General features: G+C 35.5%; 2 protein-coding genes across 2 annotated transcripts in view; one reads left to right on the top strand and one right to left on the bottom strand.

The window, feature by feature from the left end:
* kif26ba (kinesin family member 26Ba) overlaps positions 1 to 24664 on the bottom strand; it is a 211619-nt gene that overhangs the window by 154886 nt on the left and 32069 nt on the right. The gene's annotated exons all lie outside the window — the stretch shown is intronic.
* Positions 5898 to 13077, top strand: LOC137488153 (uncharacterized). Its single transcript, XM_087290070.1, has 3 exons — positions 5898 to 8337; positions 9424 to 9558; positions 9697 to 13077. Exons 1-3 carry the CDS (start codon positions 8151 to 8153, stop codon positions 10647 to 10649), a joined length of 1275 nt encoding a protein of 424 aa, XP_087146196.1. The 5' UTR covers positions 5898 to 8150; the 3' UTR covers positions 10650 to 13077.

Here is a 24664-nt window from a genome sequence, read left to right as displayed (position 1 = left end):
TATATATATATATATATATATATATATATATATATATATATATATATATACAGTTTCTGTGTAGTTTACACTAAACGAGTCACTTCACAGAATGTGCACTTATTATTTTTTTAACGAATGCCTTATTTTATTTGTGAAACTGACGATGGAGAAGTTAATTTTAAAAAATGCTATCAAAATGTATGAGCTGGGTGATTTAAGTATTTAAAGTTGAAAGAAATTAAAGCAATTAAGTTAATTGGTATTAAAATGTATGAGCTGGGTGACTGAGTATTTAAAGTTTGGAAAAATTAAAACAATTAAGTTAATTGGTATTAAAATGTATGAGCTGGGTGACTAAGTATTTAAAGTTTGGAAAAATTAAAACAATTAAGTTAATTGCAATTAAAACGTATAAGCTGAGTAACTTGGGTATTTTAAGTTAGGTGAAGTGTCTTGCATGAGTACAACAAACTCAAAACTTAATGTTTCTGTTTACTTAAAATAGATAATTTCATAACTTAAAAAATTTGACGTAACTGATTACCTCAAATTTTTTGAGTTTTGTCAACTTATTCGGGATTACAGTGTAGCACGTTCGCCTCACAGCAAGAAGGTCGCTGGGTTGCTGGTTCGATCCTCTGCTCAGTTGGCATTTCTTTGTGGAGTTTGAATGTTCTCCCTGCGTTCGCGTGGGTTTCCTCCGGGTACTCCGGTTTCACCCACAGTCCAAAGACATGCAGTACAGGTGAATTGGGTAGGCTAAATTGTCCGTAGTGGGTGTGTGTGTGTGTGTGTGTGTTTGTATGTGTGGATGTTTCCCAGAGATGGGTTGCAGCCGGAAGGGCATCCGCTGCGTAAAAAAACCTGCTGGATAAGTTGGCGGTTCATTCCGCTGTGGGGACCCCAGATTAATAAAGGGACTAAGCTGACAAGAAAATGAATGAATGAATGAACACTGCAGTCACATTATACGCTGTGGTTCTGTCTCTAAGCCAGTGTCAATTCACTTATCCCAGCACTCTATGGCCCTGAAAATTGGTCCCTCACCTTTCGCGGTCTCGCTGTTTCGCAGATTTTTTTGTGTGCAATTTGACAGCACATTGCAATCTGCATCCTGATTGGCTGTAGACCATTGTCAATCAATCTCCTACATGTCTCCTGTACAGTACGGAATGTGTTTAGCTAGCCAATTTAACATAAATCTTCAATCGCTATAGCAGTGTGAGTTTCAACAAGGACGCACAAAGTGTCTGTCCGCAGCAAGAACAGCGCAAAGGGGGTCGCACACTAGTATGCAGCATCATGCATTTTAGAACTGTAAACATATATACATATAAGTCAACGACTCAGGACACTGTTTATATTCCTGCAGAGCACCATCTGAATAATTTCATCTTAAATAACAAGCGAATATGCGCGTCCGGTGTGTGTTACTTCCAACTATCATGTGTGCAGCGCATCCAGGTTTTGATCTTTGGTTTCCTTCTATATTACTGGACATATTTTTTCTACACTGTAAAACCCAAAAAGTTAAGATAACTCAAACCGTTTGAGGAAACCGCTTGCAACAAACCATTTAAGTTCAAAAACTAAATCTAATGAGTACTGTGAATCTAATCCATTTAAAAAAATGAAGCAATTTAAGCACAGTAAAACCCAATGAATGAAAAACTTGCTCCATTTAAGTTGAAGTTATGAGGTATTTAATTAACTGATTACCTTCAGCACTGAGATCAAAACTCTTTTCAAATGAGTAGAATTAATTTTCAGTAAATTTTGAGTTAACTACACTCATTTCATTTGATAAAGTTGACTGTTGGGATTTCTGTCGGGTAACTCCCACGATTAACGAGGGACTACTGTAGTGAGTAGGGGGTGGGGCTTTCTGTTTGTACTCCTCCTCTCATCTTTCACTCGCAGCAAACTAACAGTTGGAGGGGGCGTGGCTAAGCATATTTCAATCACAGAAAGTCGTCAGAAAAAGACTGGCATTGAAAGTGGAATCAAATGGTTGGATTTTGATTAAACATTACCAAAACAAACATTTTTACTGTCAGTGGGTGATGTCTTTCCGATGAGACGTTAAACCGAGGTTAAACCTGACTCTCTGTGGTCATTAAAAATCCCATGGTCCTTCTCGTAAAGAGTAGGGGTGTATAATTCTGATAATAATTCTGACTTCAACTCTATAAACATGCAAATCTTGCAGTTTGTCATGTACACCTAAATTGTTAAACTTTTTCTTTGACAAATCCTCATACTTCAGTTTCTCATCGAATATTATGACCAATTAAATGCTCCTTAGAATCTGACATGTACCAAAGAGTAAATGAAAAGTGCATGGAAGTCATTAGACATGAATTAGTAATAGTTCAACACATCTGACATTACGTTACAATCAAAATAAGAGTATAGCATGATCTTAAACCTTGGCTAACCACAAATGCTATTCCTCAAGTTTGACACTTTGGCTTCACACAACTCTCTGGCACTGTACAAAATGCTGCAGATATTCTAATGGATTCAGGAAACACATCAGGGCTGCAAAGTCATTGTTGTGGAACATTGTCTGGCTCGTTTGCTGATCAACAGTTACGTGACATCATCTGACTAATGGTGCTGTATGAGACGGCCAATACTAACAGCTCATATTCAGACAAAAGCCTCTTTCACGATTGTGCTGGGATTTAATATTCGCAGATTCACTTCATCTTCATTTTGTGATCTACAGATGAAAATGATTCATGTTTGTGAGGGTGGAAACTATTTGTTTTTAAAAACTTTCATTTTTACTAAATAGACTTTATGTCCACTAAAAGATTTTTTCCTGAAGGCTAGCACATTTTTCCTTTGTTTTTAATGGGAGAATTGTGCATTTAAAATGATACTGGCGATACAAGCTTTAAATTTTGGACATTAGCACTTAATAATGTCACTTTTTAAAAGGCCATCCAATCACAGGGGAGGAGGGGAGGAGCAAATATAATCAGTACCATGATCATAACCACATCAGTAGCAAAAATCTATCCACAGCTGTGTTTTCAGGAGAGCGCTGGTGTTTTCAGCTGGCTAAAAATGCTTTGGTGGAAACAGAGCTTTAATATAAGGTGAAAACAAACCCGAGAGAGCTTCAGCAGTGCCAAAAACAAATTAAAAGTTTGTCACCTATTTAATACTCATCATGTTTGCACTCAGGGATTTTTAGATGCAATGAGGAGAAATTAATATGTGTTTTTAATAGCAAGATGGCTCATAATTCAGAAACACGTCACTAATATTCTCCAGAATTATACTATACCATACCTTAATGCGTAACAGCATTGAAATAGCAGATTTTTTTAATTGAAATAAAATGTAAATGTTTTTATTGTCTAATTATAAAAAAATAAAAAAGTATTTTATCTACTGGATATGTGAATCAAATATGATATGCTTAACAGTTATACTGTGCATAAAAGTGTTGATATTAAATACATATTTTACTAATTCAAATATATATATCAAATTATATATTACATTTGAAATCATGTAAAATATTTTTAATGCCTAAGGCAAATAAAAATCCTCTAAATTATAGTTTTTTTTTACCTGCTACTAGATTTATTCATTGTAATAACATCATGATTATTCATAATGATATAATTTCTTCTCTTTTTTTTTTCTTGTGCAATAATAATATTGGGTCATTTTGGGCTGAATGTTATGTATGTTATGTGATCAATTTCAAGCTTAGATAACAATAGGTTTTATTATTATTATTATTATTATTAATATTATTATTATCATTGTTATGAACACCAGTGATTTAGCAGTTGCAGATCACTGGACAACTTTAATTCTGCCACTGAAAAAAACTACAGATCCCATCATGCACCTCATACACACCAGTTCCAACTTGCCCCCTCTTGCACACACACAGCTGGAAGCTCATCATAGACTGATTACCTGGACTATTTCAACCTCTCAGCCTCACATGCACTTTGCTAAGTATTGTCTAGCTGTTGCATTTAATTTAAAGCGTTTTCCTTTTTTCTTGTTTTCCTATGTTTTTGATTTTTGGACTGTTTATCTTTTTTTTTTTTAATTTGCCGCCTTCCCTGAACTTTTGTCTGTCTTTGGATTATGCTCTTGGATTCTCAACTACACTGTATATGCTGCTTTTCAACCCCTACCTGCCTGACCATTATACAATAAAGCTGCATTTGGAACTACCCGTCTATACGTCCTCCATTTGCAACACTATTATCAGTATTATTGTTGTTTTTAATACAACAAAGTAGAAAAATATATACAAATGTATAAGTCTTAGCACCAACCTGGAATAAAGTTAATGCAAATTGAAGAACTAAAAACCAATTATATTATAAATCAAAATGAATTACACAAGTGTATACTAATTCAAACTGGTGCTGATATACAGTCCGTGCATTAAAATTTATAAAGTTAGTTTAGAAATTAAGCAGTATAACCAGACACCACTGAAATCTATAACAGTTCAGTCAACATTCCTCCAGTGAGTGTGTTTGCAAAAGAACCCAAATTTCATGTTGGTTATAAGAATCTCAATGCAAAGCCTTGCTCTAAATTGCTAATTTGTGCATCTAAATCCTATAAAAGCCACCAAACACTGCTGGCCTCTGAAATCAGCAGCTGTATTTCCTTCATCAAGATCCTGTCAACTAAAAAACATGTAAAACCTGGAACACGATGAGAGGACAGAGTCGGTACCGACATATTGCTTTTGGCTGAAGTGGCGTCAGTTCTTGTGAGTGGCTTCTTTCACATTGAGGTTAAGCTGGTCATTCATTACATTTCCACCTTCCTCTGAGCAGCTGAATGTACACAACCCATCCGCAAAGCTCACAAAGACGCTGTTTAGTTTGCCATCCCAAACCCACCGCTTTACCTTGACAATTATCCTACATCAACAAACCTGGAGGTCTCAGTAGGGACCACTCATGTATTTGGGCCCAAAACTGCTTTTCAAGAGAGATGGACAGACGGCTATTCATAATAGCACACAGTACATTTACAGTCAGTCCTGTGTGTAAGCAGTTTGGGAGACAGCAGGTTTAGTGTAGGGTATATGTGCTGTCAATAACTGTCAGACATGAAATCAGCTCAACTAAATGGGCAAGTCAAGATGGAAACCACAGCTTGAAAACCCAATGCAAACAAACCTGATGCCTTTTAACACGAATGTCCTGACCCTAAATGGGCACAGCACCACATAGATGTTAGAAGGCATTTACAAAAGGCACAATAAAGGGACAATATGCCAATGTAACTCTCAAATAAACTTGGAATATTTTTTATAATTCAATTATGATTGCTTTTTATCTATTACACAAATATTCAAGATTTAATTTGGGGTGATAACATTTAATTGCAAAGTAATATCACAAATACTGAAAGTCAGCAACTTAAATGGCCATTCAAGTGAACGTATTCATTAAAACAAGTTCAAGTTTTTCCTGCTAATACATTTATTTTTGTAATTTATTTAGTTGTTTATTTTTGCTTAAATTAGACGTTTCGGTGGGCTTTAAAAGCTACATTTTAAAAAATCTATTCATTTAATATAGTATAATATTTTTCACAATTCTTATCTTAAATATATAAATGTATTTTTAACATTTTTATTTTACATACACATACAGTAGGTGCCTGTAAAAAGCAATTCGTTTACTGTAAACAAGTGAGTAAACCTGTAGCTTTAAAAGCAATTAACTAACTTAAAAAGTGAATATACCTCTTGCATTGAAAGTGATTAATTGACTTTTACATTTAAAGGTATGGAAAGGGATGGATCAGCACTAACTGAAATAGTCAGACCAGCCTGCCTGGCACCAAAAACCACCATCAAAGTCAACTAATTCACCTTACTTCCCCATTCTGATGCTCGGTTTGAACTGCAGCAGATCATCTTGATCATGTCTACATGGCTAAATGCATTGTGATGCTGCCATGTGATTGGCTGATCACAAATTTGCGTTAACGAGCAGTTGGATAGTAAACCTAATAAAGTGGCCAGTTAGTTCACACTCTAGTAGAGTTAGTCCACACTTTGATGGGCTCCTAATGCGTTCTAACATCTCCTAAAATATTAAATCCAGTGGCTAATGCTCAGCTGTTTGAAATGTGCTAATATAACAAATAACAGGCAATAAATTAGGCAATAAATCGGAGCATTTTTGATGCTTATTACTGATGCAACGTTACCCATCCAAGCTGTAATAGAGCACATCTGTTTTCCTTAATTTTTATTCAACCAAGAGAGTCATAAAACCAGCATGATTCTCAGTTCAAATCGAGCAGGCTGCTTTTACACAAACAAAAACTGCTCAAGCAAGGCACCAAAACAAAAACAGAAAAAGAAATATCTGTCATTCTTAAATGTCCGCTGTTTATCAAAAGCTGAACAGGCATCATTTCAAGTTAAGTGTTTTTGTCTACTTATTAATATTATTATTATTTGTCCTCTTTCTGATTTCCCAATCTCCCCTCACCTCCTCACTATTATCATTGATATTATTACTTCTACATTTCCAGTATTATAATCATTGTTCTGACTTGTCCTCCTGTTATCTCCTCATTATCATTATTATAAGTATTTCTACCATTGTCATTATTCAGGCTATTGTTATTGTTGTAGTAATAGTAGGAGTCATTGTAGCAGTCATGATTGTAGTGGTAGTTGTGGTCGTTTAAGTGGTAATAGTTAAACAGTAGTTGTCTTATTATCAGTAGTAGCAGACATTCTTGTAGTAGTTGTCATTGGTATATTAGTATTAGTAGTAGTAGGTGTTGTGGTAGCAGTCGTTGTAATATCAGTGTACTAGTAGATGTTCTGGTTGTAGTATCAGTAGTAGTAGACGTTGTTTTAGTAGTATTAGTTGTAGTAGTCATTGTTGTAGTAGAAGCAGTAGTAGTAGACGTAGTAATAGTAGCATTAGTAATTTCTGTAGTGGTTGGTGTAGTACTTGTTATTATTATATTTTTTATTATTATTGTTGATTTTGTTGTTGTTGTTGTTGTTGTTGTTGTTGTTGTTGTTGTTGTTGTTGTTGTTGTTGTTGTTGTTGTTGTTGTTTTTAGTGTTGTAGGTCAGCTGCATTCCGGTATACATGTTCACCAAAGCCATGCTAGTTTAGCATTATCTAAAAAATGTTCTGGTTTTGCTGTCATAACTTCTTAGCTTCTTTATGTGTAATTCTTTTATTAATCATGCAATGCTATAAAACTATTTTGATTCACGTTTTGAATAGCCTAAAAGTTACTTGCATTTTACACACATTTGCTCTGCACCTTACAGCTTGATTCTGAATAATTTTGTTAATTTGATTTATTTAAAAAATATATATCTTCTGCTCAGAGAAAAAAAAATGATTAAACTAAATTAAGAATTAAATATTAAAAGATTAAAGCGAATTATTAGTCCTTTACATTTATTTTTGATTTTTGTTTTTCTGCGTGTTGTTTTTAGCGCTCCAAACACGACATTGTTGGAAAAACTCTAATGACTATAGTATTTTTTCTTATGAGAATAGCATGTATATTTGCAGTATGTCTTGCTGGATTGATCACATTAAAGCAGAATATTTCAAATTAATTTATTATAAATTATTTCTGTCAATATATGTCTGTTTTGTGGTTTGAGTTTCGCAAAAACAACCAATGTTTCATTTGTTGTGCTTCTCAGTTATATAAATTTCTAATTAATTATCTATTTAAAATTGCTTTTGTGTCTTGTATCAATTTATTTAGCAAATTTTATTTGCTTTCATGTCATTTGTACATTTCCCCAGTCATTTGACTTTAAAAGAAAACATTTCTTAGTGTATGCCTTGTTACCATAGTGACGCATAGAACGTGTTCTAAGAACGGAATGTTGCAAAGTGTACTTAACTCCTTGCATCATAGAGGAGCTCTTGTTGGTTTGTTATAGTGGCAGTGAACTAGGGGTGTGATTTGGCTTTGCAGTGTTTTTGAATACTTGTGTTTTCCAGTGTTTTAGCGCTGTCTTAGCGATAGAGCATCCCCGTTCAAAGAGTGATTCACGGTGCAAGACCGAAATCCTCACACTATTCCAGCTGTCCAGTGAGAGCAAACCCCGAACATCTGAGTGGTTCAAGGTGAATGCCCGAAACCTTCTACCGATAAATTTTATGGCCGACCAGTGTGACAATAATACCACACCCTCAACGCTGGGTCTCGAACCTGCAACAACGGTTGCTGAAATGGAGGAAAAAAGAGTTAGAGTGGAACTTGAGAAGATCTCTATCACCGAAGCCTGCGAGAACTCCGAGAGCCAGAAAGAAGTGCAGCTTGAAACACCTATCAACAGCACTAGTAGTGAGTCATATTTACATTGTGGTATGATTATTCAGGGTTTTCCTGACATAACATACTTACTATTAAAAAATAATGTAAAAATTTAAATGTGTAAATGTTTGTACAGTATAATAGACAGCTGATTGAATTGCTGTTTTCCTGAAGAGGCTATAATTATAATTATTTTAGTTATAGTTATAATTATTTGTTTATAATAACTACTGGCATTATTATTTCATATTTATGATATTGGTCTAATCGAGCACTTTAAAATGAGACGATTTAGCCTACAGAGGACAGATCTCGTCAACAGGCAACCATTAATAAGCAGTAATAAAATGTGCAATTTTTCAAAGTGATTTTAAAACTTATTTTAAGTGATCTGAGGGCAAAACAAGGTTTACAAAAGCTAGAAATAGATTTCCTTTAATCCACACATGTACACATAAAAATGGAAACTGTCTGTAAAATCACTTTTTAGTTAGTCATTTCCTACTCTTTTTTTCTAACATGCGTTTTTTTAACACTGGTTGTGTACTTTAATATCTGAGAAACAAAGGGCACATTTTGAGGCTGCATTTGAAGGAGACTTCGATTTGTTTTTTAAATGAGACTGTCTTCGCCACACCAGGATGACGCAGTGCACTTCGAATGCATCCTCCGGAGGATGCAGCCTTTGAAATGAGACACAGCTACTATTTCATCAGTGGGCTCATCACTGTGCAAACACATAGCAAAAACAGTATACGCTGAATTACTGAAATTTAAATATTACTATACTCAATAATTAATAGGTTAAACGGTGAATTTTCACTTGAATATTATTGGGCTATTATTGCATTAAAGTGCATCTTAATAAAACGATCCTGTAAATTAATGTCATTTCTCATTTTCAGCTTTTTTGGTACAACTTTATACACACACACACACACACACACACACACACACACATATATATATATATATATATATATATATATATATATATATATATATATATATATATATATATATATATATATATATATATATATGTATATATCCTTAATTTCCTCAAATGACCTTCGAAAGGTGTGTAAAGATGTGCAATCTTTTCTCTTATAACAGATGGGAAGAAGAAAGTGAAGGAGAAGAAGAAGAAGAAGAGCAGGATTGCCTCTTTCTTTAGAGCTGTCGGCAGAATCTTTTGTTTTCCTGCAAGGAAAGAGCAGCTCAGTAGTTCAGGAGAACCATGCTCTGAGGGTAAATGAGGGTTTTTGCATCTACATATTTTTTAGACTATAAAATTATAAACAAACTGTATTATTACTTCCCCTTATCTGGAGTTTAATGTCTCCTTGAAAATGACTGTGTACAATGTGTACATTTCTCTTTTAACAGATAATGAGAATGAGACCTATGAGCAGAAGATTATGGTGAAAGAGGAGGAGGAGGAGATGGTGGAGGAGGAAGAGATAAAAAAGATGGAGGAGGAGATGATGGAAGAGGTGGAGGAGATGATGGAAGAGGTGGAGGAGATGATGGAAGAGGTGGAGGTGATAGAGAAGGAGGAGGAAATGGCAAAAACTGAGAGGATGGAAAATGAGGAGAATATGAAGATGGAGGAAGAGGAAAAAGAGAAGAAGGATGAGACTGATGACAGGTGGACAATGGTGGGAGATGAGCGGCGGGAGGAGATTGAGTGGCCGATCTGGAAACCGAAACCCATCGCTACTGTTCCCCACATCCCTGAACTAGGCAAAAGCGAATATGTGGTGTTGAAAATAAGCAAGCTAAAGAAGCTGCAAAATAAATCACAGGAGGAGGAGAAGAGACTCAAGGAGAAAATCAGTAGACAGTTAACAGTGGCAAAGATGATCATTCTAAAAATTAAGGAGGAGAATGAAAAGATAATGCTGGAAGAGGAGGAGGAGGAGAGACAAAAGAAAACAATCAGGAGAAAGGTATCCGTCACAAAGACTTTGATGGTGAAAATTGAGGAGAAAGAGAAGACGGAGGTAAAGAAAGAAAAGGATGATGAAAAGGAGGAGGAGGATAACATAGAGGAGGTAAAGAAGAGGAGGAGGAGGAGGAGACGGAAAAATCACAAGATGACAGATGAGGAGAAGGAGGAGGAGAAGGAGAAAGAGGTGGAGAAGGAGGAGAAAAAAGAAAAAGTAAAAAAGAGAAGGAGGAGGAGACCAAGGGGAAATTACACAAAGGAGGAGGAGGAAAAGACAGTGAAAAAGATAGAGAGTGCAGAGAAGAAGTGGAGGAATCCAGATCCCCATAAAAAAAGTGAAAGTCATCAATGGCCCCACACCAGACCTGCTCCAATGTGGAGGCAGCATTAAGAGCAGGAAAGACTTTACACTTTTTATTCTAGTTGTACAAGAATGTAAATAAATTTCTGTTGTACAAAAATATATGTTTGTTTGTTTTTCTGTGTGTCGAGTTTATTTGTTCAATTATTTGTTTCAAAAGTGTTAAATTATGTGTCTGGTGTTCTGTTGCTAGGTATTCCCTTGTTTCTAAAAAACAAAGACGTTGCAAAAATTTGAGTCGTATCGTCATCCTTCAACTTCTTTTATTTTCATGCTTGCTCCCCTTTTATCCTTAAAAAGATGATATGGTAATGTATTTAACACTCACCTACTTTAAAAAGCCTAAAAAGTAAGAACTATTAAAGCATTTTACTAGAATCACAGGCCACAGACTGTTTCTATTATTAAATTGTGTGAAAAAAAGTGTGAATAATATGCATATGATTATATTTAATGTGAATGGACTTATTTCTTAAAGGTATTAGATTTGTGGCATCTGTAAGTTTTATATTGAGTATAATTGATCAGATAAGTTTGGTTGACAGTTAAAACTGTGGGTAAATTCCATGATGCTACATCGCTTTAGAACCAACAAACTGACAATGCTGGTGTTATAAAATGTTATTTGTAATGTCACGTATTTGCCTTAAAGTAAATAATATGAAGGAGAGTAAAGTGTAAGTGCACAAGACCCTGGGTCAGTTGTAACAACAAAACTCGATATGTCCAAAAATCCAGATTGGCCAGGTTACCCACAAAACTTCTATTCTGAAAAGTTCACACAGCTAAAAGCTCCAAACATAACAGCGGTGATTTGACGTTGGTTTAACTGTGTAAATTTGTTCAGAGTGGTAAATTGTTGGTCATTTTAAGCGATGATCAGAAAATAACATCTGAGCCAAATGCTTAATTCAAGGAAGGCAGAGTTTATGCCCGACTATTTACCCTTGGCAACAAAATGATTATGCTACTTTAATTATTACTGTACATGAGCAGTTAGTCTACATGGCACTCTAAACTGGCAGTTAAAGTGTCTAAATTTTGGGCTACCAAATCTAATTCCTAAAACAGTGTTTATAAACCATCTGCCACTGATTTAATAAATATTCTGCCTTTAAGCCAATGTTGCAAGTCAATGTGATCAAACAGTTACAAAAGAATATTATATATGATTAGATATTACTATTACAGTATTTTATAACAATAAAAGTGGTTAGCAACACAACAAGAAGCTCACTGTTTCGAGTCTCTAAGCGAGTGGCGCGAGCAGCCGAAAACATTTGGATACTTGTAATGTAATGTAATGTGTATTTATATAGCGCATTTATCGTGTATAGCCATACACCCAAAGCGCTTCACAATCATGAGGGGGGTCTTTCCACTCCACCACCAGTGTGCAGCATCCACTTGGATGATGCAACGGCAGCCACAGGACAATGGCGCCAGATCGCTCACCACACACCAGCTATTGGTGGAGTGTAGAGACGGTGAGAGAGCCAATTCAGTTGATATGGATGATTGGGAGGCCATGATCATAAGGGCCGATTGAGGGACTTTGGCCAGGACACCAGGGTTACACTTCTGCTCTTACGAAAAATGCCATGGGAATTTTAATGACCACAGAGAGTCAGGACCTCGGTTTAACGTCTCATCCGAAAGATGGCGCCCACTGACAGTATAGTGTCCCCTTCACTTTTACTGGGGCATTAGGACTCACCACATAGGTTGAGCGCCCCCTGCTGGCCTCTCTAACACCACTTCCAACAGCAACCTAGCTTTTCCCATGTGGTCTTCCATTAAGGTACTGACCAGGCTCAGCCCTGCTTAGCTTCAGTGAGTAACCGGTCTTGGGCTGCAGGGTGATATGGCTGTGGCCTTAATTGTCAAGACTTCTCAACGCCACATTTCTGTTGCACGGAATGAAACTGCTGCAACTAAACAAAGTTATGCCACCAGTGCGCTAGTTTAAAGTTCCAAGCTTGTACACACACTGGATTAACTATAGCAATGGACTATTCACATTTAGCATCTTTTCAGCGCAAGTACATTATTTCCATTGTAGGATATATGCCAATATGCGCGCACGCTGAACAATGCGATCACGCCTTCCAGACGCACTCAGAAAACATCTCATGCCGTAGCGGTGAGAGTTGTGCGTGGCTTTCAGTGCGATGTAAACAAAATATATGTTACACAAAAAAAAATCTGTAATTTTTTTACGTAAAATAACGGCGGTTAAAATACAGAAATGTATCGTAAAATAAGGAACATTGAATTACAGAAATTTCCTTTAATTTAAATTTCTGATAAATTTCTGTTATTCATCCTCTGTTATTTTACAGTAAATTTCTGCAATTTAAAGGCCATTATTTTATTTTTATTTTTTCTGGCACCCCAGTACAATTACAGATTTTTTCACAGTGTAGACGAATTATTACAAATTATTAAAATGATTATGTATGTATAAACGCAAATGATAACAACAGTTAATTTAAATACTTACCTCCTAATAAAAGGCTAAAATTTACAGTAGACGTGATAGCCCTGAAACCCTGATTATTCTTTAGGCTATATAATCGTACATCCAAAATCTATAATTGTTGCATCCCTCGGTGTTATGCAGTTCAAAACAGAAAATATGAATGTGTCTGAATGCAGAAGAAGCCTACTTAAGCAATACAATGCATATGTTGTTCTTTTTAAATACAACATTTGAATGTTTGTAAAAAAAATAAATAAATAAAAAATCTTATTGTACAATTCAGTGACGTTATGTAGTTTCAAAATACAATATATTCACATTGTAATGGAGAAAAATGCAACATGGGTGTCTTAAGGAGCATAAATACAACATATGGGCTCTTATATGCTGTTGTGTCATCACTCATATTGCAAGTCATATCTCTACAGCCCCTCATTTATGAACTGGCCTCCAAGACAAACTAATTGAATAACCCTGCCGAATGATGACAGAGAACAGTGGATAAGAATGTCTTGTTAAAAACAAAAACAAAAAAAGTAATTAATTAATGTGATGCATTAATATTAAGAATTATTACCCCAGTCTATAGGGTCATCATTAACTAATATGCAAATTTGGGGCTCATTTCTTACTATTATCATCACACTGTAATTTATTTGTGGTATAAATTTGATAAATAAAATATATATTGACTTTACAAGTACTTTCAACTTATATATTTTTAAGTTCAACTTGACTTAAACCATCAAGTAAAGTTTGTATAATTAAAAAAGACATATTAAAACATGATTAACTTGATTAAAATAAGCTAAAGTAACATACAAACGTTGTCTTTTTTTCCCTAGCTGAAAACAGTATAAAGCAGGAGGATAAAGGACATGTCAAGACTTTTATATCCTTTAATAATCCCCAACAGCCTCAAGCCATGAGCCCAAAAAAACAAAAACAAAAAAACAGCACGTCAGTAAACTGAATTATTGCCTGACATCTGCTCAAAACATCACTATACTGAGGAAATATTATGGTCCATCTCAAAATCTTAACTAAATTTACAGAGGCATGTGGCAATAAATAACAACATATTTCTACTCTGATCTCTGAAACTGGCTCAGAATCGGCTCTGCTCCACAGTCAGTTTTGCACAAGAGTGAAATAACAGCCCTCTGAACCCACAGCAAATCACCTCCACTGCCAAAAATCAGTCTAGACGCGTCCAGAGGTCTCCGGATGGGCAAACACAGACACACTGCATGAGGAAACCCTAACATTCATCACCTCAGGGCATCACAGAGACTATAGACAGAGCCACATGCATGGATTGAGAGAGTGCAGATCCAGATCCAGACCATTCTCCAGAGTTAAGCAATAAAACACAACTTTAATATTTAATATGGGAATAAACAGATTGTATCCTTCTAGCGGCACAATACATTAATAACTGTCACAAAACAAAAGGAAGAACAATTTAAAATTTTATTATTACTGTTTTATCCATAAATGTTGATTGTTAAATGTATTTTTTTCTGATTTATTTATTTATTTGTTTATTTGTTTATTATTTTTTTAATTTCATTTATTTTTTTATTTACTACTACTACTATTTTGGCAATACATTTGTAACATTTGTCATGCCAATAAAGCAATAATTGAATTGAATTGAATTATGGCAACGTGATGGTGCAGTAGATAGTGCTGTCGCCACACAACAAGGAGGTCGCTGGTTTGAGCATCAGTTGGCATTTCTGTGTGGAGTTTGCATTTTCTCATGGTGTTCGCGTGTTTTTCTCTGGGTGCTCCGGTTTCCCCCACAATCCAAAGACATGCAGTACAGGTAAATTGGGTAAGCTTAATTTGTCCGTAGTCTATGAGTGTGAATAAGTGTGTATGGATGTTTCTTAGTGATGGGTTGCAGCTTTTTCTTAATTATAATTTTTGTCTTGTTTCTAGTCCAAATATCAAAAAATTCTTAAATCAACAAATATTTTCTAGTCAAGAAAAATATATATATTCTTTTGTTTATTAGAAATAATAAGTCCCAAAAACATTATCAAAATAATCTGACTCTGGGTTAAATCAAATAATGTTATTTCAAAACAAAAACGAGATTATTTCACTTACCCCGTTAGTAAAGGTTTAGCTTGTTTAATGGAAAAAAATCAACACTTTAACATTATTTAACATTTATACTCGTTTATCAATTTCAAAACTATAATTTGTAGCCAAGAACTAATTTATTTTTGTAAAAGAAAGCTTAAATATATAAGCTCTAAAATTTGAAAAAAGTAACTGTGCGCTGCATTTGTTTGAATTTTCCCTTCAAATTGAACTAACAATACAGTTTTTATGACCGTTAAAAAGTATCATGAAGAGTTAATTAAGGGGGAGCAAATTAATAACATTTTTGAGGAGGGCAATAAACTTTTAAATTATATCAAATAAACAAAGTGTAAACTAAAATACTTCAGAGTATCTGAACTGACAAACTGCCCACATTATAAAATGCTATTTATAGTAACATTACAGGGTTTTTTTAACCAGACTATAGTAAAGTTTATTATACAGTATGGTATTTCCAACTCTTTTTTTTAATCAATTGTATTAACTGTAGTATTAACTACATTGAACGTATCAAATGTAATAAATACTGTAGGATACTTTAGTTTCTACTATAGTAAACTGTAGTGTGTTGTAGTATAATATATCCTAGACTCAAAAAAAAGATTATGCTGCTTGTTTGAACTACTTATTTAAAATGAGATGAAACAAAATAATTCTTGAGATATTTTAGGACAACGTAATTGTTTTATGTTCAAATGTATTTATTTATCCTGTGTTGTGCTGGTACAGCATTACAGTATTGGGAAATGTGTGTCTACTTTTTGTTATATTACCAAAGCAACTCTAGAATTACAGAACAGATTAATTCACATTTACATTCAGTCATTTGGCAGACGCTTTTATCCAAAGCAACTTACAAATGGGGACAAGGAAGCAATTTACACAACTATAACAGCAATAATGAATAAGTGTTGTAGACAAGTTTCAGGTAAGCAAAGAAAGAGTAAGAAGCAAAACAGTAGTATTTTTTTTTATTATTTCAAAATGTAAAAACTTTGACAAAGTATGGTTTGAAAACACTATAGTATTTACTATAAACTACTATAATAGTTTTTTTTAATGTGGGTGTGCAATATAGCAGCCCACGGTCATGCCAAATAATCAGTAAAATTAGCGCAAATTTGCGTTTGGTATTATTCATTCATTGATTTTCCTTTGGTTAGTCCCTGATTGTCAGGGGTCACCACAGCGGAATGAACCGGCTACTATGCTAGCATATGTTTTACACAGAGGATGACATTCCAGCTGCAAACCAGTACTGAGAAGCATTTGGTATTATAGGATGCTCAATCATAATTAGCATATTTTAAATCTCATTATTTAAATCTCCATACTTAAGCAATATAATCAGAAATCTTGGAGGTGTGTCAATCATTCAGCAAGTTTTTGAGAAACCGCATCTTGTTGAAATGAATGAGTGCTGTATACACATGGGGAAAAAAAACACTGCTAAACAGCTTTAACAAGCATCCAGGACCTTATTAACAAGTCATTTATTGCAGTAATGTGCATCTTCACCGTCTGAGTGGGTGTTTGCTGAAGGAGGTTTGTGAATAATATTATCCTGCAGCACAATTCTTGAGTGTGGTTTGACCTTTGGTTTGCCTACACAAACCCAGCAGCAGTCGCAAAGAGGATTGCGGTTTAAAGAAAATCACCTCGCTTTTACTGTCGATCCAAACCTGTCTGGATCTGACTGCTGACATGGAGGTCCGCGAAGAGCTCAGAGTGCGCATAAACGCTCACAACTGAAAGCCATTTCCACAAATCTCCCTATAAGCCCGCATGGGAAAGTGCACAATCACAAAGAAAGAAAAACTCCGGCCTTATGTAGCCGGCTTACTAATGCCTGACCATTCAAAGTGAGTGATTTAGCTCCACTTAGACATCCTGCATCCTAAAGCCTTAAATCTTTAGTCACTTCCATATGAGCCTTGAGCTCATTATTTAGCAGTGATGTCACTTTCTTGGCTCATTATTATGGTAGGTGTTGCTAAAATCATTTGTTTCTTGATGGCAACACTCATTTTGCTAAAAGTCTTTAGAGTTTGGTTGCACCAGCTGATTTTGAATGTTTTTAAAATGGAAAAAAAGGCCACACTAAAGGTTTAGGCCATGTCCACATACACTAATAAGTTTTCATTTAAAAATATATTTATATTTTTCTCTTTGTTTTGGCTTTCTGTTCACACTGAGGCTACGTCCACACTAAATACGGATACATTTATTATTATTATTGGGGGTTTTTTTAGGAGTATGCTGTTGTTTGCACTGTCGTTGTATTTGCACTGTCGTTGTATTTGCACTGTCCGTATTTTGCACTGTCTGTATTTTGCACTGTCATTGTATTTGCACTATATGTAGTTTGTACTGTTTGTAGTCAGCACCTAAGCTTTTCACTCATCATAGCACACGTGCTGCTGATGATGTGACAATAAAAGTGATTTGATTTAAAAGGATACATTTGAAAATTGCTCTTTTCTACACTACATCTTTTCTACAGGGTGGGCCATTTATATGGATAAACCTTAATAAAATGAGAATGGTTGGTGATATTAACGTCCTGTTTGTGACACATTAGTATATGTGAGGGGGCAAACTTTTCAAGATGGGTGGTGAACAGGCTGGCCATTTTGAAGTCAGCCATCTTGGATCCAACTTTTGTTTTTTCAATAGGAAGTGGGTCGTTTGACACATCAAACATATTATTGGGAATTTCACAAAAAAAGCAATGGTGTGCTTGGTTTTAACGTAACTTTATTCTTTCATGAGTTATTCACACATTTCTGACCACTTATAACATATACGTTAAAACCAAGCACATCATTGTTTTTCTTGTGAAATTCCCAATAAGTTTGATGTGTCAAATGACCCTCTTCATTTTGAAAAAACAAAAGTTTATTCCTAGCATTCAGTGTCGGCAGTTTAATTAACCATATATAACTGTTTTTGCTGAAATCATTGCTGCAATCAAAAACAGGTAATGTGTATGATTCAGCATAGTGTGAACTTACCAGATATGACATGAGAACACATGAGTCCAGCATTTCTAATTAGGTCGTCACTTCATTCAGCTCCCTTTTAGCCAAAGACGTCTGCAGTTGGCATTAAAGCAGTATGGTGTATGGTAAAAGTTAAGTTTTCTATCGAATTTGGCATCCTACTGCACAACACCAGATGTTTGCTGCCAGTCTTTTTTTTTTTTTTTTTGCAATCAGGGACCCGTGTGACGTCATGTGTGACGTAGATTGGTAATTCTTCTATAAGTGTGGAGTAGACATGGCCGGAGACGGCCTTTTTAGGAAACTAAAATGCATCTTTTTGAAAATGCAAAGTGGATACATTTAAAAATGCCGCAAGACAGTTACGACATTTTGCAGCGACGTTTCAAAAAGAAGGTAAACAAAGATTTTAGAATACACAAGATGTGTCTCTCGTATAGTTTTGAATAGGCAAAAATGTAATGGTCATTATGGCAAATAAAGCCCCACCTACTAGTACAGGAGCCAATCATCAATTGCTGTAGATTGACGTTTCTCCAGGGGAGAAGCTCAGACCAGACGTGTGATTTTTTGTGGTCAACAACAACACTGGATTCTCAGCAAATACTTTCTTCACAGACATAAGAAATAGATCCACATAAAGCCTAAAATCTTTACTTTTAAATGAACCAAGCACACTTGAAATCTATTATCACATTAAATTTTTTTTTTTGTCCAATACTGCACCTAAGCACAGACTTAATGCACTTTTGTCTACATAATATCTGTCTACCGTTTATCTACTTCAAAGTCCCTTTAAGGCAAGTAATTTCACACGGCGGCTATCTTTAAAACGCCTCTCGGGCAGTATGCTCTGGCATTCTGAATGGGGAAACATCAAACTCTCCAAAACTGTTAGCCAAGCTTACAATTACATTACAGATTTGGAACCACCAATAAAAATAAATAGCAAGTGTCTTATGAATTTAGTTTCTAAAAGTCTGAATCAAACAAAATCAGAATTTGTCCAGTTTGACCTTGTGAATGCACATGCGTTCTTCATAAGAACGAGATCACAACACCAACCTCATTTATGGGTTTAATGTGCTCTACACATCATCATTCTCTGGATAATGCTTTTTCAGATTGCGCTGGTCTTCTAAAGTAATCCACAAGTTGGTCTTGATGGTAAATCTCAAATAAAAAATAAAGCAGCTGCTCGCCATCGCGACAGCTATAAGTTCCAATGGACAGCCGACCGATGTCACTCTAAAATGGCGGAATCGCGAGGCTGTGGCAATGACACGTTCTCTTGAGTGTCGCCTCTTGATCATTCTAAGCTCTTAGGTATTACTTGCTAGATGTTTGTAAGTAGTTGTTTGTTTTTAAAAAGCTATCCAGTGCCACAATATGCTTGTGTATTTATTAAAGGGACAGTTCACCCAGAAAAAAAAAATGTACACACTATTTACTCGCCATCCAGTGGTTCCAGACCTTTAGAATTTTCTTTATTTTGTTAAACACTAAATAAGATATTGTGAAGCAAGCTGAAAGCCTGTAACCATTGGCTTCAATAGTAGGAAAAAATTATGGAAAATTAATGGTTTCCAGCTTTCTTAAAAATGTCATTTTTTGTGTGTTCAATAGAATAAAAAAAAGGTCAAACAGGTTAGGAACAAGTGAAGGATGAGTAAATGATGACAGATTTTTCAGTTTTAAATATTTTGTTGTGTTCCAGGTTTCCCTTTGTGTCAATATAGGCTAATTTAAGCATGGCAGATGCAACCAGCTTTCTGATGTTTTTTGCTGCACCAGATATTTTTCAATTACACCATCAATAAAAAATGGCTGGCATTCAGATAATGCTAATGTATGCATGAGGACACGGCACATGCCTCATTTAAAGTCTTGACATGTAGATCCATACTAGTGATGGCTGAGCGTACGACCTGCCGAGAGAAACTGTTTGTCATTTATATCGGCTACACAAGATTAAAAACCCCAAAGATCTTGTAACGAGATGGGACAGGTTAAAGATGTTTTTTTGAATCAGGTAATTTTTCCCCTCTTATACAAAAGGGTATAATAACTGTACTTATCCACTGAAAAAGTAAAGCAATGGATTATTTAAAACTACTTATAATGAATTCCATGGGGGACCATCAAAAAATGATGATTGTTTGTTTGCTTGTTTACAAAATAAAAATAAAGTGAGGGAGAGGGAAAAACGGAGATTACAATCGCTTAGCTCTCCTTTCCAAAGCATGCTATCTACCTGCATCTCATTGCCAGAAAAACGCCATAAATCCACGCTTGGCCAGCAGCTCTTTTTGGCCCTGCACCCCTCAGAGGAGGGATGAATAGGAAATTAGAGCTCGCAGCAGCACAGGGATCTGACACAGGAAATGGAGCTAGTCATAGAGTTCTGCTTTTATCGTCCTGTAATAAATTCCAGCTGGCTGCACATTGAGGGTGCACTAGCGCAGTGTATAAGAGCAGTGCACAATATGCAATGCACACTCACCAGCAATACAATCAGTAATATTTCTGGTAAATGTGCTTACACTAATAACATTTTCACAATTAATAACAGTCTTAATTTGAAGTAATGGCAATATCGGGTCTCGAATATCTTTTGCCAACTGAATCAAAAGAGTTTCACCAACAGCATTCTTTCAGCATATAATTAATTAATTAATTTATTTATTAATTTATTAATTAATTAATTAATTAATGTATTTATTTATTTATTTATTTATTTATTTATTTATTTATTTATTTGTTTGTTTGTTTGTTTGTTTGTTTGTTTGTTTGTTTGTTTCTTTATGTATGTATGTATGCATGTTTGTATGTATGGATGTATGTGTGTATGTATTTAATTTTATATATTGTATACATTTTATTTTATTATTTCTTTAATTGTATTATTATTTTATTATAAATATTTTCCTCATCAAATTTCTATGTATTTACTTATTTGTTAAATGGTTAGTTATTTTTTGCTATTATTGTTCATGATCTGCTTTTGCAGTACATGTGGACTATAAACCATAGCACAATATTTGTACTTTGTACTTGCATCTGATTGTAATTTTGGAAGTACATTGTACATTAATCCTAATCATTTTAAATAAACATTTAAAAAATAGAGCCATACGATTCACAAATGATCCTTTTGAAATGATAAAACCGTTTTGTTTTGTTTTGTTTTTTTTTTAAGAAAAAAACAATTGGCTTTATTGAATTTTTTCCTTTATGGAATTATTCAATTACAAACATTTTTAAAAATATATGTTTGAATTAGTCTGATGGATCATTTGCTTGGTTATTAAATCAACATCGAGTCATGGTAACAAGTCATGGCATGGTGACTAATTCACTGTTAACTAGTTGCTTATTAGCTTGCATATTGGCTGTTTATTAGTACTCAAAAGCCACATATTAATGATTTATTCTGCATTACCATATTATGCATCTCTTAATTATATCCCACCTAAAATCTGCCATTTCAGATATACTTTACTAAATATTAACAAGCAAATTAGGACCTTATTGAGGCTAAAGTCACACTTAATGTAATAGTACACATACTTTCCCATATATCAAAGTGTAACCCAAGTTATTAGTGATGAAAAATGCAATAAACTAATCTTTATTGGCAGTAGTACATAATGATTACCTCCTTTTTAATATGCTATATTTTTTTAGATATTTACCTAGTGATGTTTAACAGAGCAAGGACATTTTCAACAGTACTTCGAATAATATTGTTTTCTTCTAGAGAGAGTCTTATTTATTTAGTTTGTATTGAATAAATAGCAATAAATTGTTGACTAATTAACATACTTTAGGCTGGATACCTGTATCTTGCAAAATAATTAGTAATTATTGTGTAGTGTCATAAAGAGAAAAAAAAATAATTATTAAAAAATAATAATTAATAATAATTATAATATATAATATAATAATAATTGTTTAAAATGAGTTGAAAAAAACTTCTCTCCATTAAACAACACTTGGGAAATAAGAATAATAATTAAACATTTTACAGGATGACCAATAATGTTGTTTTTCATTTTTTTGAAAGATAAAATGACAATTAAAAGAGCTGAAACATCCAGAAAGAGTGCAAAATTAGTGATAATTTCCATTTATATTAGAAGTATCAACAGAAAGTCCCTTAAATCTCAGACATATCCCTCTATCAGAGTCCAAATGAACAACAAACCAAGTTTTTGAGGTTAAATTCCTTCATGGTTTTGCATTTGGTTGAACTGCGTGCACTGAGCCTCGACAGGGTCACGCTTGGTGTCAGGGCAGTAAATTTAGCGAAAGTCAATTTAAAGATAATTAGATAAACCGAGAAAAGAGGTCTTCAGTTTATAGATCAGCCTCTTTCTGAAGTGTTTTCTGGTCGGTCTGCAATGCGTTCCTCATGGACAGGAAGAGTAGAGATTGTCTATGATGAAGAGCTGCATCAATTAAGCCACACGCAGATAATCTCAAACAAGATGTTTTATCACCGACATACCCTCCTGTAGCTGTTTAACACTGCGTGCCAATGTTCTAAAATTACATGAATTTTTAAAGGGGTTTTAACCTTTAATTTACAGAACAGTAGAGTGAAGACAAGAAAGCAAAGATAGAGGGGAAGGATTGGCAAAGGACCACATATCGGGAATCGAACCCGAGTCATGGTGAACACCTCAGTGCTATAGGTCAACAGTCTAAACATGGTTAGCCACGGCATAGTGGCAAAGTAGCTAGCATTATTGCCTCACAGTAAGAAGGTTGCTGGTTCTCTACTAAGTTTTACAAAGAAACATGACATTTGCTGGTGATGTGGAACCGATCCACAAATCACAACATACTCATAACTGAGTAGCAGAATAAAGCCGTCTCGTCCCTGAATGAACAGAGTAGGAGTCTGGTTTACATTGCTGGCAAAAGGTCACACTTGTTTCCAGTGCATGTTGGACTCCAGCAGGGCTGCCCTTTGTCACCAATTCTGTTTATAATTTTTATGGACAGAATTTCAGGGCGCAGCCTTGGGCTGGAGGGCGTCCGGTTCGGGGACCACAGGATTTCATCTCTGTTATTCGCAGACAATGCTATTGGCTTTATCGAACATGGACCTTCAGCATGCACTGGGGCGGTTTGCTGCCGAGTGTGACGTGGCTGGGATGAGAATCAGCACCTCCAAGTCTGAAGCCATGGTGCTCCACTGGTAAGGGGGGGGTTGCCATCTCCAGATTGGAGGAAAGTCCTTACCCCAGGTGGAGGAGTTAAAGTATCTTAGAGTTTTGTTCACGAGTGAGGGAAGGATGAATCGTGAGATTGATAGGCGGAATGGTGCACCGGCAGCAGTAATGCGGTCAATGCATCGGTATGTTGTGGTGAAGAAGTAGCTGAGCCCAATGGCAAAGCTCTCGATTTACTGGTCAATCTACGTTCCTACTCCCACCTATGGTCATGAGCTTTGGGTCATGACCGAAAGGACAAGATCTCGGATACAAGCGGCAAAAGCGAGTTTCCTTCGCAGGGTGGCAGGTTCCACCCTTATGGATAGGTTGAGGAGCTCTGTCACCCGGGAGGAGCTCGGAGTAGAGGCTCGGATGCCTCCTGGACGCATACCTAGGGAGGTGTTCCAGGCATGTCCCACCGGGAGGAGGCCTCGGGAAAGACTCAGGACACACTGGAGGGACTATGTCTCTCGGCTGGCCTGGGAACGCCTAGGGATACCCCCGAAGGAGCTGGAGGAAGTGTCTGGAGAAAGGAAAGTCTGGGGTTCTCTCCTAAGACTGCCACCCCCGCGACCCGGCCCCGAAAAAAGCGAAAGAAACTCTGCACGAGCCCTTTTGTAGATGAAGAATAGATAACAGGTTGACGTGGTAACCCAACGTCATGGAATGTTGCATTTTGTTTGGAAATAAATAACGGGTTGACGTCAGAACACAACGTCAGGCCGACGTCAATGCTTAATGTCGGACAGATGTTGCATTTTGGTTAACGTAAAACAACAAAATATTAACATGATGTTAGAGCTTGATGTTGTGTGAACGTTACCACTATGACGTCTATGAGATGTTGGATTTTGGTTGCCATACCTGACAAATAAATGTCAGTTTTTGATGTCAATATGACGTTGGTTTAAGATGTTGGCTCAAGGTTGGATTTTGGTCACTTTCCAACACAACCTAAAATCAACAAAATATCAATGTCATTTCATGTCATTATTCGATGTCAAATTAACATTGTCATTAGATGCTGGTGACCTAAATCTAACCCCGTATTATGTCTTATAATGTGTGTCTGCTGGGTTTTTGTGACAATGGCGGTGGTGACGACATGGAGACAGATGGGATCCAAATGCAAGAAGGTTAATAGTTATTAGCAAACAAATCCAAAACACCAGGCTAAATCGTAGTCAAAAAGCATGCAGGTTAAAAGTAGCAAACAGAGTG

This window comes from Danio rerio, chromosome 17 (assembly GCF_052040795.2).
Source record: "Danio rerio strain M-AB ecotype USA chromosome 17, GRCz13ab, whole genome shotgun sequence".
NCBI lineage: Eukaryota > Metazoa > Chordata > Actinopteri > Cypriniformes > Danionidae > Danio > Danio rerio.
The sequence above is the reverse complement of the archived record's forward strand: the minus strand, read 5'-3'. Positions and strand labels throughout refer to the sequence as shown.